The 15542-nt window shown below is 42.4% G+C and overlaps 2 protein-coding genes across 4 annotated transcripts in view; one reads left to right on the top strand and one right to left on the bottom strand.

The window, feature by feature from the left end:
• Nucleotides 1–3490, top strand: part of LOC137439622 (polycystin family receptor for egg jelly-like) — a 100226-nt gene extending 96736 nt beyond the window's left edge. The window contains exons 23-24 of the mRNA XM_068135554.2: nt 1177–1461; nt 2782–3490. Of these exons, the coding sequence (XP_067991655.2) occupies nt 1177–1461; nt 2782–3320 (824 nt within the window). The 3' untranslated portion in view covers nt 3321–3490. The remainder of the gene's footprint in view (nt 1–1176; nt 1462–2781) is intronic.
• Nucleotides 3491–6851: 3361 nt separating this feature from the next.
• ALDH3B1 (aldehyde dehydrogenase 3 family member B1) overlaps nt 6852–15542 on the bottom strand; it is a 59129-nt gene continuing 50438 nt past the window's right edge. For all 3 annotated transcript variants that reach the window (XM_068135562.2, XM_068135561.2, XM_068135560.2), the window contains exons 7-10: nt 13425–13811; nt 10819–10982; nt 9979–10078; nt 6852–7403 (exon numbers count right to left, since the gene is read on the bottom strand). In XM_068135562.2, coding sequence (XP_067991663.2) covers nt 7210–7403; nt 9979–10078; nt 10819–10982; nt 13425–13811 — 845 coding nt within the window. In that variant the 3' untranslated portion in view covers nt 6852–7209. The remainder of the gene's footprint in view (nt 7404–9978; nt 10079–10818; nt 10983–13424; nt 13812–15542) is intronic.

The following is a 15542-nucleotide window of genomic DNA, read 5'->3' as shown; positions in this document are numbered from 1 at the left end:
ATATTTCAAAAAAGCTTTTTACCACATTTCGGACGCTGAAAACGGCGTCAAATATTCTAAAATTGACGAAGAATTATTTTTTAGAAATCTCGCGGCCGTAGGGGATAGTTTTTCACGGCCGGAAATATCCGAAGTTGAGACGGAATTCACCGAATTAATCAAGAAGGAAGTTTTATAAATTTTAATCTCATCCAGAATGCAAATGGTGTCATTTTGAACTAGGTACGGTACCTACTACACCTACCTACTACCAACTACCTAGCCTACTGATGCCATAGTGATGGGTAAAATAGTGGCAAGAGGCTTTGGCTTCGCCGGCTCATTGCGGCTTTGCAGTCGGGTACTAGTAGTATTATAGTTACTAGCCAAGTACCTGCTCTACGGGCGGTCTTGTTCCAAGCATGCAACACGTTCTTCTGACGCACTTTTATTTGGGCGGTGTATAGGCAACTGACAGCTGCCTCAATTGCTCACGAAAAAAAAAAAAAAAAAAACCCCGGTTAAGTGCATGTAGCAAAAACATGCCGACTGCTTATAATTCCAAACACCTCAGTTCTCACTGCCCTGGAAAACGTTGGGGCAGGAAAACTGTACTGCAAAAGGTGGGGACTTGTAATACCATCTTTCACCTGGAGGCGGCGCAACACAATAACATTTACATAGAGAAATAGTGTCCCTCCTCCTCCCCCCACGCATCCCCCAAGACCACCTGCAAATTTAAAAACATTCCGATACACTAATAGGGGGTCATTCTGATCCGATGTAGCAAGTCTGGATGTAAACGCTTCAGAACTGTAGGAAGAGTAGCGTGACAAACAAACACCGGTCCGTGAATTCTATTAAGGATTATCATAACTTTAGAATGAATGCGGTAGAATCTAGGGCCCTCATAGTAGTATTGCATCAAAGCTGGTAATGCAGAATTCCCCCAAAAATCATAGTTATAAAGAGCATCGTTCATTGCAATGTTGATGAACAAAATACACACACGGACAGGTTCCGAGGGTTCCCTGAAAGTTTTGTTGTGCTGTCCCATCCGATATTGTTGGGATTACTACATATTCATGTATGTATGATCTAAAAGCGGCCACATACGTACGATTTCACTTTCAAACAAACTTCTCTGCGACATTCATCAGACTTCCTTTGTACAAAAGCATTTTCTTCTCCATGCAGGTTATATGGCATTATCATACAAGATTCACATCTTCCGCCTGTACGAGCTGAACTTTGCAGTGTATCTCGTGACCAATATAGCGTACGGTGCCTTCATATTGCTTCTGCTCTACATGGTGGCTTCCATGGCCACAAAAGCTGCTCGATTCCGTGGCAAGTACCTGTGCCACGTCTCTACGTGGGCAGAGCTTGTTCTGTTTGCCCTCGGCCTCGGAACAATCACAATTTTCTACCTGAAGAACACGTCTGGCAACCGCAGCTTATCTACAATCAGGAACAGTCCATGTAAGGAAATCTGTCTTAACTTAATCCATTATTTAAGATAGTATTTGCATGGCAAAACAATGTGCATCAAATCCATTCTTTTTTTTGATAATCGATAAGTGGTCAACTTGACAAAACCATCCAACTCAAATAAGCTGAAATTCCCTGTGGATATTGTGAGAAGCACAGCCATGATGAATATCTCTAATCTAAGTCAACAGCTCCTTGGTAAGTAAGTCATCGACAATTTGCTTGGAAAGTTACACATGTTCTGCTGAGTTCCGATTGCGGAATCAATATTCACACAAAAGTGACATACTCAGCTGTGTGACGTCAATTCTGGGAAACCTTCAGGCAAAGCCTCCTGTGACAATAAGACGACTTGCATGGGAATGACATACATGGATAAATCACCTTCATGTATGTCAGCCTTTAGCATTTAATCATCCTAACGCTAGTAACCCTAACCGCACACATGAAGGGAAAAGCGGGCTTAACCCTTTGAGTACGGGATTTTTTTTAAATAAAAATACCCCCGATACGGGATTAATTTGGCATTTTGGTACGGGAATGCAACCACGCACTGACGATCTATTTGTAGATATAGTCGATGACGTGTAGTGACGTCATCCGTACACAAAACTTTTTCGCGGGTCGCGGCACTGGACGTCATCCGTACTCAAAGAGTTAAGCAATCGCTTCATGTCTGTCCGTGTCCATCTGATCAATTTATGATCGTCAGTTTATGATCGAGGAACAACTTATTTGAATTGAATGTTTTATTTTGAACAAGAATCGGAACATGAATGGGAAGGCATGTTTGACATTTAACCATAATTTGGCTCTGAATCCATCCGGATCGCACATGCAGAGGAGCGAGATAATATTTTTACTCTGTCTGTCTGTCTGGCAGTTAAACAAAATTGAAAATCATTCCAAACAGGAAACTTCCTGTTTTTAAGGACGTTATAAAGGACACAAACAACAAGCACGAATAACTAATGTAATGTGTTAGGTAGAGTTATGTAATAGACACTGGGGAAAATGGTGGTAAAACCTGGAATTAATTTATTTATATGCCTTTAAACCGCTTTATACCTGGGTAAAGACTCAAACCTAGGCTAGAAACCCCTCACAGGTGAATGTGCATACCTCTCGGCTATCCTCTTTAAAACAGCCAGAAAGAGACAATGCCGCTTTGTTTGGCTTAAAGTCCAATTAAATTATCTCATTTGATCTGCTCTTTTCAAAGTTTGGCAACGTGAGTTTAAACATGGGCAAAGTGAGATAAACTTGGTGCTTTGACTTGTGGAGCAACGGTTGTGCTTTTTACCTTTACAGGGACCCCTGAGATGTTGAACTTCATTATCCTCAGCAGGCAATGCACCGACTTCAATGCCATCTTGGTCTTCCTCACGTCTTTTAAGATCTTCGGCCTACTCGGGATGACCCACTGGTTAAGGCCTATGGTGAAATCCGTAGTGCTTTGTGGTGAAATTATGCGTTCATTCTCTCTCATTTTTCTCTTTGTTCTTGTTGGTTATTCCCTTTTATTCTGGGCCATTTTTGGCCACTGGTTCCAAAGGTACAACACATTCAGTAACAGCCTCACCTCGACTATGGCGGCACTCTTAGGGAAGTCAGACTTCCGAGATTTGCATTCCCACGGAGGCAACATGGCAGCTTCTCTTTATTTGCTCTTCATGTTCTCATTTGCAATCCTGCTTTTCGACTTAGGTATTTTACTGGTCAGTGAAGCTACGTCAAAGGCCTTCAAAGAGGACTACGACCCATCTGATGCTCCGCGTCTCATAGGAAATCGATTCCAGACATTAGTTGACACGCTGCGGGGAAGAAACGAGGAGGGCAACAAGTCTTGAGAACTACTCCCGGGTTTTAATGCATTTACAAAGCTGGCAGTTAGTATTTGGCTCATTTTGATAAGCAATTGGAAATGTATGTCGGGTTAATAATGTTATTTGTAACTCAATTTGCATGCTATTGAGTATTTTATCATACAGTACATGGAATAAATAAATAAACAAATAAACTGCATCTTCCTCGATATAATATGGTTTTGGGGGGAAACATCCCCCATGTACATATACAATTGCGACAAGTTTCTTGTAACTTTTACCAATTGTACAGAAATAAAATACCGTAAAATGGGGTGAATAGGGACAGCAAGGTGAATAAGGGCACAAACTGAAAAAAAGTTCGGAAACTTTTTTCGCTGAAAATTGATAACCATACTGATTTGTTGATATTTGGGTTGAAAGTGTTCTCTTGTTTTAAAAAAAAGCAACTTATGGTCCCTATTAACCCCATATATGGGTTAAATAGGAATAAATAGGATTTTTATGGCTGTCCCTATTCACCCCGTTTTACGGGTGAATCGGGACAGTCACTAATACAAGAAAATAATAATCAAGAAATAGGGACAGTTTGGAGAAACTTTTTATCCCATATTTTTTTTCATTGGCACCGTGGTTTATATTATGGGTGCATATTATGTGCATCCATCTGAGCTATCAATTTAGCAATAAGTTGGAAACTCAGGATTGTCTTTTGGGAGGGGGTGGCTTTGACAGGCCCCTCCGTTTTGGGGGAAGGGGGATGAGAAGGAGAAAAAAATTACCGGAGCAAAGAGTGTGTTGCCCAGGTAAAAAAAAGAAAGAAATTGTAATACCCTCTGCCACCATCACCATGTGGCGCTACAAGGTACACATTTACATAGATAATTGACGCCCCTCTCCCCCACACCCCTGCATGAGGCCACAGCCACATAGCCGATGTTACCCCCCCAGCCAAAGTTGTATTTGTATTTGTACACCTAGTAAAGTATATGTGTTTATAGCTGGAGTACTGAGTAAAGTATATAAGTGTTTATAGCTGGAGTACCCAGCGTTGCTCAAGCGAAAAGGAACATTGTGGTGCTGCACACACACGACTCGATTGCCAGAGAGGTAGGCCACAACGCGTTTGTACAACAAAGAGTCTTTATTCCAAAGGTCGTACTTCAGCACTGGGCGGGCTCGAACTTAGAGCCCGCATATATGTGCCGAGGCCACGCCTAGTCCCCGGGCGTGGCCGATCGGTCGAAAGGCGGGGCATGTGCTTTCGCCCCCCGCCTGGACGCTCACGCCACCCACTGGTGCACGGAATTATTGCCCCTGTGCCCGCCACAACATTAACATATTTGAAATGAGGGAAAATATAATGGAAATGCAATTACATCCAAATGAGAATCCATCACAAATGTCAAATCATCATTTTACCTTTTTGTTGAATATATGCTGGTGGGTGAATGTGCCGTTAATCACGTTTCTGAGTTAAGTGTGATGCCGATCAGGAAGAAGAAGAAGCCATACTACCAACATCGTACACTTCCAGAATTGTTTGATTTATTTGTGTTCAAATGTCTGGTGATTGTTTTGTATTTATTTATGCGAATGTGTACTTGTATATAACTGTCGTTAATTTTAAAAAGCTTGTGCACAATCGAGCGATTATTTTTTTTAATCCAAAAAAACGAACCTTTTTTTTTTTTCACTTTTTTTTTTTCTTGCCTAGAACACTCCCAAGCACTCACTGATGAACCTCTAAAAGTTTGACGATGATCCGTTCAGCCATCTCTTAGTCAGGTTCACTATGTTTTTTCGTTCAAAATTTTGGTAGATAAGCAAAACTATACATTTTTGGAATATTCAGAGCATGAGGAATCCAAAAATTAATGTTTACATTTGCATAGACACCTTTGCGAAAATGACACTCAGGACAGTGATGAAGATCTGTAAAAGCATATTCCTGAACGGTATAGACCTCGTAGATCCTGTGTATAGGACTTATAGTTCAATCTGATACTACCTATAACTTCCTATAACAACCTATAACTTCAAAGGACTTGCAATATCATGTATTATGTAATACAGTTATATCACAAATATAAAGACAATGGTTTTCAATTACCTTTGTTGCTTTTCTATAATCCTGAGCACTATTTTGAAGCCTTAAATGGATTCATTGACCCAGAAAACATAGGATTAGCATATTTAATTCTCTAGTCTCTAGGTTGACTAGAAGCCGAGATCGCGCAAAATATGTATTTTATGGCGGCCATTTTCAAAATCCAAAATGGCGGCCATGCAGGTGTCTGTGCAAATGCCAACATTGATTTTCAGATTCTCCATGCTCTGAAGATTCCAAAAATGTACAGGTTTGCTAATCCCAAAATTTTGAAAGAAATTATATTTGTTAACATAGTGAACCTGACTATCTTCATCACTGTCCTGAGTGTCATTTTCGCAAAGGTGTCTACGCAAATGTAAACATTAATTTTTGGATTCCTCATGCTCTGAATATTCCAAAAATGTATAGTTTTGCTAATCTACCAAAATTTTTAACGAAATTATATTTGTTAACATAGTGAACCTGACTATCTGAGAAATGTGGCGACACAGACAGACAGACAGACCAACAGCTCTCTTATATAGTACATTCAGTTGTACTTTACCTGAAAGTGTGGGTCCTCCAGGAAAATCGCTTCAACTTTGCCCCAAACCTCAGTCAGGTCAGTCTCAGTGCACTGCCATTGGTAACATGTAACCCAGGGCTACTTGCTGCATGGTCGGGTTGTTGATGACTAAACCGACACCCCTCACTGGCTGGCCAGTGGGGAGGATGACTGTGACACCTTGTAGGACTAAAAACAATACCTAACAAAGGTCGAATGAGCTCCCTTTGGGAGCGAACGGCCATCCAGTAAGGAAATGATGTCTTCCAGAAAACACCCATGATCAGGTTGCACTGGTTCATGACCACTTAGGTAGTTATTTAGCAGTGTAATTAAAGAATGCTGGAGATTCATGGAAAATCATCCTTTCCTTGGAAAATGAAAGCAACTCACAGCCTATAAGCGTGCCCACATACCTTTGTGTGTGGCTGAATCGAATACTGCGCCCCGCTATGGGCTGGTACCCCAGCATCACATCTGTCACTCCTGGACACTGTGGAATCTAATTAGCTTTAACATTATTAGAATCCCCCGTGATGAGGCCGAAGCACAAGGCCTGTTGCTCTCGCATCACAGGCTGGTCGGTGGCCTCTCTGTTTCTATTATCTGACATTGCTCCTTCTGCTCTTAGTCCTCCGACCCTCCCAGCAACTCCAGGATGAACATGCTCTTCCTTCCAGTAACCTCTCCTGGGTAAACTTCGTTGGGGCAATTGATGAAGAAATTAATTATTTTACGATTATTATTTATTTATTTAAATTAATCGATAAAATCAATCGATTATTGTATACCGCTCCATCCCAATTATTCATTTTATTACTATTTTGTATGCAGAATGTCGTAAAAGAAAGTAATAAAAGATTTTTTTAAATTTTTCTTTTACAATTACAACAAATAATGCCATGAAGAAATTTATTTTGGCCGCACCAAGACAATTACAACATCGACAACTAAACTTCTTTCAATAAATTCAATCGTCTTGTGAACGGATACCAAAACCTCGAAATGCCACGTTGGACAAACATTGTTTCCAAAACACAAAATTGTACAAATGTTTTATAACAATGTGCCGACATATTGCAATGAAGACATGCTTGTAGTGTCGTGTCCATGGCTGTGACTTTCAAATGTTTCTGGTTATTCTAAATCAGTTTTCTCTTCGTATAATCGCACGACAGCTCCTTTCGTATGATTATATTAAACATTAATTGGCGTCCGATATAGGTTTTGTGGAATCATGGTGAATGTGTGTGCCCTCACTGAATGGTGCAATTGGAGTAACGCTTCTTACGAGTTGCCCAAAGTACCCAATCCAGCTTTTGCTGGGAGTACGGCGGGTAACGAATGATGTTCACTTGGTCAAGGCCTGCACTCCTAACCATGCAGGCTCGCTTGTGTGAGAATGTTTCGAAGCTGTATCGCCCGTGGTAAGTCCCCATGCCACTCTTTCCTGAAAAAGAACACGTTTCACACAAAATTGAGGCATCGCCCATCATGCCGCATGTGTTGTATCCATTGTCTTATCAAATCAAATATGTTTACTTGACTTGAAGCTTCACATCTGTAACATTATACCAAAGTTAGTAATTATACACACATCCGTTAGCAGTGTATGTATTTTTTTTGTTGTTCTCCTACTTTTCCCTTTATAATGGGTGAGGTCTGATGGCACTAAGCTCCTGCCCTGCCTTGACCAAGATCCTCCTCCACTCCCCTCTGTCAACTCTCAACACCCTCCAAACATCCACCACCTCACTGAATATCCCTCTTCACACAATCCGCCCATCTCAACCGCAGTGTAACTCTTTTCCTCCCACCTTGTTCCCTCAACCTATCCGTTCTCAACCTATCCTCAACCTATCCATTCTCTCGTCCCCCATCCGCACCAAGTGTCCAGCCCATCTCAGCCGGAATTTCACCAATCTCCCCATCAAACTCATCTGCACACCAATCAATCTTCTCCCTTAGTCAATCTCTGCATTATTTACCTAAATGTCAACTGTTGTTCCAATTAGAAGTTCCATTTCCAGGTTCTTTCGTGAACAGTGCATGTGATCTTCCCAGCTTTGAGAAAATGTATATTCAAAAGCTTGAGGACACCTCTTCAGGAATTGTCTTGTTTAATAGTTTTTCTTAACTGTTAATGTCGATCCGTTAACGTAACATACTGCATCTTGCGTCCTCCATGCTGTGAATACTTTTGTACTCGGTTCATGTGTCCTTATCCTTATCCAGACGCCTCCTTTCTGGTCTTGTACCCTCTGCTCTTCCCGTGCTTTGTCCGTACCTCCCAAACACGATCCACCTTCTGGTGAATCTTACTATAATTCACCAAATGTCCGTCTGTCTGTCTGTTCCCAGGTACCGCAAAAACGGCTGAACCGATCGCATCGAAATTTTGGGTGGGTAATCCTGGGAACCCCTGGAGTAAAATAGGCTATATTGTTTTTCCAATTTTTTTCCAATTGCCAATTTTTCCAATTTTCCAGTTTTTCCAAACACGATGGAATTAGAATTACCGATATGAACAGTGATGTGGCTTTTATTGAAATTCTACAAATACTGTTTAGATTTTGATGATTTGCGTGTGATATTATTTAACGGATGTTTATATGAATCGTTTAAAATAAAAAAAACCCTTCAATTTCTGATATTTTGCCTTTTCATTGGGGTCTCCCAATTGAAGCCCCGCCCATAGGGCAGGTACCGTTGCTAGTCTCCCTAAATCCAGGATCACTGTTCACCTACACTTATTTGTTCCTATTCTTTTCCCACCTGTCAAATCAACTTGCCCATCCTCTTCAATGCCCGAGAGGATTTGACTTAGGAAGCTGAAACTTTCAGGAATTAATGAGGACACCCTGAAGTTGTGCCTGTGCAAGTTTTGTTTGATTCCATCAAGTTTTGAAAAAAAAAGTTTCGCCCATCTTGGAATTTTCTTCCTTTGGGAAGAGTGGTGGTAAAATTGAAATTATCTAAGCTATATAAGTATATAACCACGATGTATTATATGTGCACATACGCAGTACGCATGTTTTTGCTTCGTATACGTAACCCGAGTGTATATTTTTTTCGGGAGCGATCAAGGCAGCGGTCTGTTGCCTATACACTGCCCAAATAAAGAGATGTGTCAGAAGAACATGTTGCACGCTTGGAAAAAGATCGCCCATAGGACGGGTACTCCACTAGTAACATCAATCACAAGATGATTAGTCTTCTATATATTCATGGCTTTATATAGAAGACTAATCATCTTGTAATTGATGTTACTAGTGGAGTACCCGTCCTATGGCTTTATATATATTCATGGCTTTATAGCCTGGTGTTGGCTTAGCGGTTAGGGTGCCGGCTTGGGATCCGAGGATCCTGGGTTCGAATCCCAGTTGATCGCTGAATTAACAGTTAACACCAGGAGGTTGACTCAGCCTGTCATCCTTCCGAGGTCGGCAAATTGAGTACCAGCTTGCTGGGATGAATGATCCCGGTGTGTACCCCGATTTAGAATAGGCACACCGTATCCCTGTGCATCGTAAGAGGCGACCAAGGGTTGGCGTCAGGAAGGGCATCCGGCCATAAAAAAAAAATGCCTCAAACAGGGAACCATGATTGTCATGGGGCCCGCAAGGCTAACCCCCGCTTTAGCGGGGAAAATGGCCTTAAAACGATCATTCATTCATTCATTCATTTCATTCATAGTCATGGCTTTATACTCGTATTACCAGACACGTTGCGATTGTTTTCAATAAACCCGAGTTTTTGTTTTTTTCCATTAACGTGGCACTAACGGAGTGCAGCAGTACCACAGAGTACCACCTAATGTCCCATATAGCTACAACAATCACTTATTCTTCCTTAATGAAGGAGGAAAGTAACAACCGACAGCGATTTTGGTCGTGACAGGTATAGATCAAATCTACTGTGTAATATTGACTGTACCCTCAGTTCCTTGTGCCCCATTAAGTTCTGGACTAATCGGCAAACCAATAAAAGTTTGCAAAGAAAACTGCAAAGGAGTAAAAACCTACCAACACCACCAAAAGGTAAGGTGATGAGTGAGGTCTGCATAACACAATCGTTCCCACAAAATGTTCCGCTGGATGTTTCCCTGAGTAATGTGTTCATCACCTGGAAAAGAAAAGAAAAACATGACACGACATGAGCAGCTTTTCTGCAACCACAAGGGGCAGCACCGCATCACTCCGAAAGGCCAAACACGAGGGGCGGTGTTTCACGACAATTGCCTCTGATGCTGCAGCAAATTCGAGCTGATAGTTCTGAGTTACTAGAAAAGTTTTCTACACATCACCAGAGTCGATATCACCAAATATGGTGAAAGCATCCGCTCTGAGTTTGAGAGTTGGAACCCGACCCCGGTCATGTTATACCAACGACTTCAAAAATGGTATGTGCTGCTTCCATGCCTGACAATCAGCATTTAAAAAGGATAGAGCGCAGACAAACATCCATATGTTGCCAATGACTGTGCAGGATTGATGGGCCTAATGGCCTCCTGTGATATTATTACACACATACGTCGAATTTTATGGAAGAACTTCAAAGAGTGGAAGGTCAATGTGTTAAAATGAAGTGGAAGGGAAGAGGCAGACATGGGCATAGAGACAATGTTAGCAGAATAATATATGGTTACGAGTAAGTATGAGGGTCAGCTAAAATTCAGGAACAGACATTGTTGCAAGAAGCAATTCACTTAAGGTAACTAATCACTCTACTTGCCAAAGTCAAAAGTGATTCGTGAAATTCCTTAAAATAATTCCAGTGATTTTGATACACTGGGTAAATCAAAACAATTTCAGATCTCATTTTTGGTTGACAACTCCTTGCGTACATGTTACAGTCACACTGACCTGTCTGTCTTTTGTGAATGCATAGAGAGCAAGTGGCTTTTGGCCACGGTTGATATATTTCACGGCGTATTCCAAGTCTGGGACGGTTATGATTGGAAGGATTGGTCCAAAAATTTCCTCCTGCATCGCCGGATCTTGCTCCTCAGCCAAGAGCACAGTCGGGGCTGCAAGGACGGTTCCACGTGGGACAAGTATCAATAAAGGGCATGAAGTTGTCAGGAAAAGACATTGATCATTCAGGATAAGGGACTTTGCAAAGGCAATCATTTTACTTGTCATTAAATAATAATAATAATAAATCTTACTCATATAGCACTTTACAAATACAAAGAAATCTCAAAGTACCGAACAAGGGAAAACCAGTTGATCAAGTAAAAACGAAAAAAAAAAGAAACATAACAAGAATGACAGTAGAGTAGATATAAAAAGCAAATATCAATTTTTAAAAATCAAATTGCATAAAATACAAATAACAATTGGGGAGGGGAGAGGGGGGGGGGGGAAATCGAATTACATACAATGGAAATAATAACATCGTTGACTAGTCCTTTTTGCAGGACGAGTCAACGATGTTATTGTCTTGTCCACAGCCAGTTACTACCGAGCCGTGGACGGATGAGCCGAACAAGCTTTAACCCCCGAAGCGATCCAATTATGGGGGTTCTGACGCGTGCGACCGAAGGACGACGAAGCGTTTATTCTCATGGACACACGGGTTTATTCCGAACCTACCAATGACAACACAACGAAAATGTAACAATAATTATTTACAGCAAAGCAAGGAGCGGAATGAAAATAAATAAAATAAATGCTGAGGTTAAAAAAAAAGTGCTATGGCAAGGATCCTCCGCGGGTGCCCGCCGAGGGTGCCCAGGAACGAGGTGAGCAGGGAACACAGCCCTCGTTCTCCTCTCCTGCATCCACTGGTTCACAATCCTTTGGTGTGATAATAAAAATCCTCCGCTTCGGTAAAGGGAAGCACGGCCACGTCCCGCAGCACCAGCACAGCAGCACTGGACACACTCCAAATGCTCTCTGGAATCTCTCTCGAACTCTCTCCCTCCCAGCCTTGCTTCGCGCTCGCCCCGCCCACGTCAACCGGCCATGTTACTCCGGAGGGCTGGGGGAGCGTGGCCTGCCGGTCCCGTCCGCCACCCATCGAACCATTGTAGCTCCGCCTCTCCTAGGCAGGTCTTTGCCTTATCGTGTCCATTGGAGCGTGATTAACTTGGCCTGGCGATGTCACACTTGGCCGGCTGATGCTATAAATGTTAGGAATTGCCACAGGGGGTATTACGAACAGGGGAAACTATCCTTAATCCCTACTACTAATTAACACGGCATCACCCCCCGTATGATGCACATTTAAACACAACCTTAAGCTACATTTTCCCTACTTATTACATCGAAATGCTCCCACACGTCACACGGTCCATACTATTCTTATGCAATCCTACCTTTCCTACAGTATTCTCTTACCTCACCCCATAAACGTAACATGATTATTAAGACATGCTTTATTGAAAATTATGCAAACAAGTACCTAGTAAATTCATTGTATCAATCAGGAACTTTTACGGGCTAGCAGGGTGGTCTAGAGGTACGCATACATTGCCATTATCTGTTTCTTTATTAATTGGTTATTAGGATATTTAATGACCACTTTTGTGTACATTAAGGCTAAATTGAATCAATGAAGATGAATATGAAAAAAAAATTCAAACAATATTCCCCATGGCTAGTTGATCATATGTATGAAGTTATGTACATCGATATGTTAAGTGGTTCTGAAAAAGAACACTTTTTTACGTTTTTATTTTCAATCCAATATGACCACCAGACCATGTGACCAGTGACGTCATCAATTAAAATTTTCAGTCGTATCGAGTCGTAGATCAGATATTTACAGTTTCACATTTTTCGATAAGGATTTCGATTCAACAAATTATGGCTGTGATACCACTTCACCGATGATGTTATCACCCAATATATCCCATGGGGAGTTGATGACATATGCGCAGTTTCAATTTTTTTCATTGAGCGGTTTCAGAGAAAAAGATGTCCAACTTTTTTCCTTTAATCCAATGTGACTGCCATGCCATGTGACCAATGACGTCAGAGTTGTCAATACAAAAATTCACAATGGGGATTCTCTCCTATTTTTAAAGTTTTGCATCAATCAGACAAGCAGTTGCAGAGAAAAACATTTTAAAGTGAGAATACATGGACACAGACTTCACACAGACTTCACACACACACACACACACACACAGACTTCACACACACACACACACACACACACACACACACACACACACACACACACACACACACACACACACACACACACACACGTTGCAATAGTCTCGCATCCCCTTCGGGGCAGGACTACGAAGAGGAGAACAGAGGAGAAAAGCAAGAGTGGATTGTCTGCTATTTATAAGTGTGTAATATGTAGATGCCTTGTTTGGCGATTACACGATTTAGCTAAACATACAAAATTGAAGATCACCATTGTGCAATCAACATTAAGTTATTGAAAAACTGTGAGCACCACAACCCCTCATGCCTTGAGCAACAAACAATAAACAGCCATTGTCACGTACCAATGTATTTGTCTTCAGCGTCACAACGTCCTCCAACAGCTACTGTGCCCTTAGACAAGAGCCTCTCAAGGCGCGCAAAATGGCACTCGTTGATGATACGCCCATAGTCAGGAGACTTTTGGGGATCTTCCCCAAAGAAGTCCCGTACAGCATCTTGCAAGGCCTTCACCAGCTCTTTGCACACGGTATCTGTGCAGAGCACGAAGTCAGGAGCGATGCATGTCTGCCCCGCATTGAGGAAGCGTCCCCAGGCGATACGCCGAGCTGCAGTGTACAAGTCACAGTTTTGGTCTACGAAGCAGGGGTTCTTCCCTCCCAGCTCCAGTGTTATCGGAGTCAAGTGCTCCGCTGCAGCTTGCATCACCAGTTTACCAACGGTGCTGCCACCTATAAGAGTCGCACACATGCATGCATACTGTTGTGAATCAAACTCAGATCTCTTTCAAGAAATGAGGCTTTATTGAACTATTTCTCTACCCATTCATACAACACAAGAATGCAGATTATTAGTTCGAAAAAGAAAGCAATCAAAGCATACATCTCTTTCTAGTTTCCTGCAAGCAAGATTTACGTACCTGTTAAATATCAGTAGTCTACAGCACTGGGATACAGAATGCCACCCGCTCGCGCACCGAATGGACACAGTTTATATAAGCTCCCTCAAGGTCATCCCTTCACGCGGATTGTCTCTTCACTCAGCTCGAGACATTACAACATATTTCAGCACACATACACATATAAAGGTGCGATGATTGCGCAGTAGTGACAACATGGACTGCAGGTATCCGAAAGGTTTTGAATCCAGGTGACGTGACGGTAGCAGTATCCAGGTGACGTGTAGGTGGTCCAGGTGACGGTCCAGGTGACGGTAGCAGTATCCGGTCCCTTGAGTCCCTCGAGCGACGGGGCTTGCTTCGATCTCTCCACGGCATCAAAGTTTGAGTGTTTTCCCGTTCGTTTCTTTGTCAAATTTCCGCTGCGTATTTTGTTGTGTATGTGTTATTGTGTGTTTCTATTTGGTTTTGGTTTTGTAGTTGTTGCAAATTTGTGTGTAATTAGTCGTTTCTTTGTTCGCGCCTCGTGCGGCTTGGTGTCTCGTGCGGCCTCCTCATCTCGACTTGTGCCCCGCCCCCTATATCTCGTTTTTCTTTCACCTCTGCTCCTGCTTTCTCAAATCCACGTTCTCACTTAGAGACTTTTCCCAGATTGTTCTTCATGGTTTTGTTGAAATATTTATTTAAATATGTTTAAACCGCAGCCTTGATGCTGACCCCCCCCCCCCCCCCACCCCCTAGAATTTCCATGTTTTAAACGTTTCCCAGTGTGTACCCTGGATAAGAATAGGTACGCCGTATCCCTGCGTGTCGTAAGAGGCGACTAAGAGGGTTGGCGTCGGGAAGGGCATCCGGCCATAAAAACATTGCCTCAAAAAGAGAACCATGACAATTACAACTACATGTGGGCAGGGTACAGCCCGAAGTGGAGATCGGTTTCTGAGGTTTGGGACATGGAATGTAGGGACAATGACAGGGAGATCAGGAGAAGTGGTGGAAGTATTGGTCAGAAGAAGAGTGGACATATGTTGTGTGCAAGAGACGAGATGGAAGGGAAGTGGTGTGAGAATGGTGAAGGGGAGGCAGGGACAGAAATACAAGTTTGTGTGGCAAGGGTGCCTGGAGGGCGTGAATGGTGTTGGTGTCCTGTTTTCTGAGGAGTTTGTAGACAGTGTGGTGAGTGTGACGAGAGTGAGTGAAAGGTTGATGATGGTGAAAATGATGATTGGAAAGCTCTTGGTGAACGTCATCTCGGGATATGCTCCGCAGGTTGGTCGAAGCGATGAAGAGAAGGACAAGTTCTGGTGTGCGATAGAGAAGCTGATGGAAAACGTGAAAGATGAGGAAGGTGTTGTGGTAGGAGGCGACCTAAATGGACATGTGGGAAGGAGTATGGATGGTTTTGACGGAGTTCATGGGGGTTACGGATATGGTGTGAGAAATGGAGAAGGTGAAAGGATTTTGGAGTTTGCTGATGGAGCTGATTTGTTGATTTGTAATACTCAGTTCCAGAAAGAGGATAATAAGCTTGTTACATACACGTCAGGTGGGTCGACGACAACCG

Source organism: Myxine glutinosa, chromosome 14 (assembly GCF_964187855.1).
Source record: "Myxine glutinosa chromosome 14, kmMyxGlut1.1, whole genome shotgun sequence".
NCBI classification, from domain to species: domain Eukaryota; kingdom Metazoa; phylum Chordata; class Myxini; order Myxiniformes; family Myxinidae; genus Myxine; species Myxine glutinosa.
This window is presented reverse-complemented; position numbering and strand designations above follow the sequence as displayed.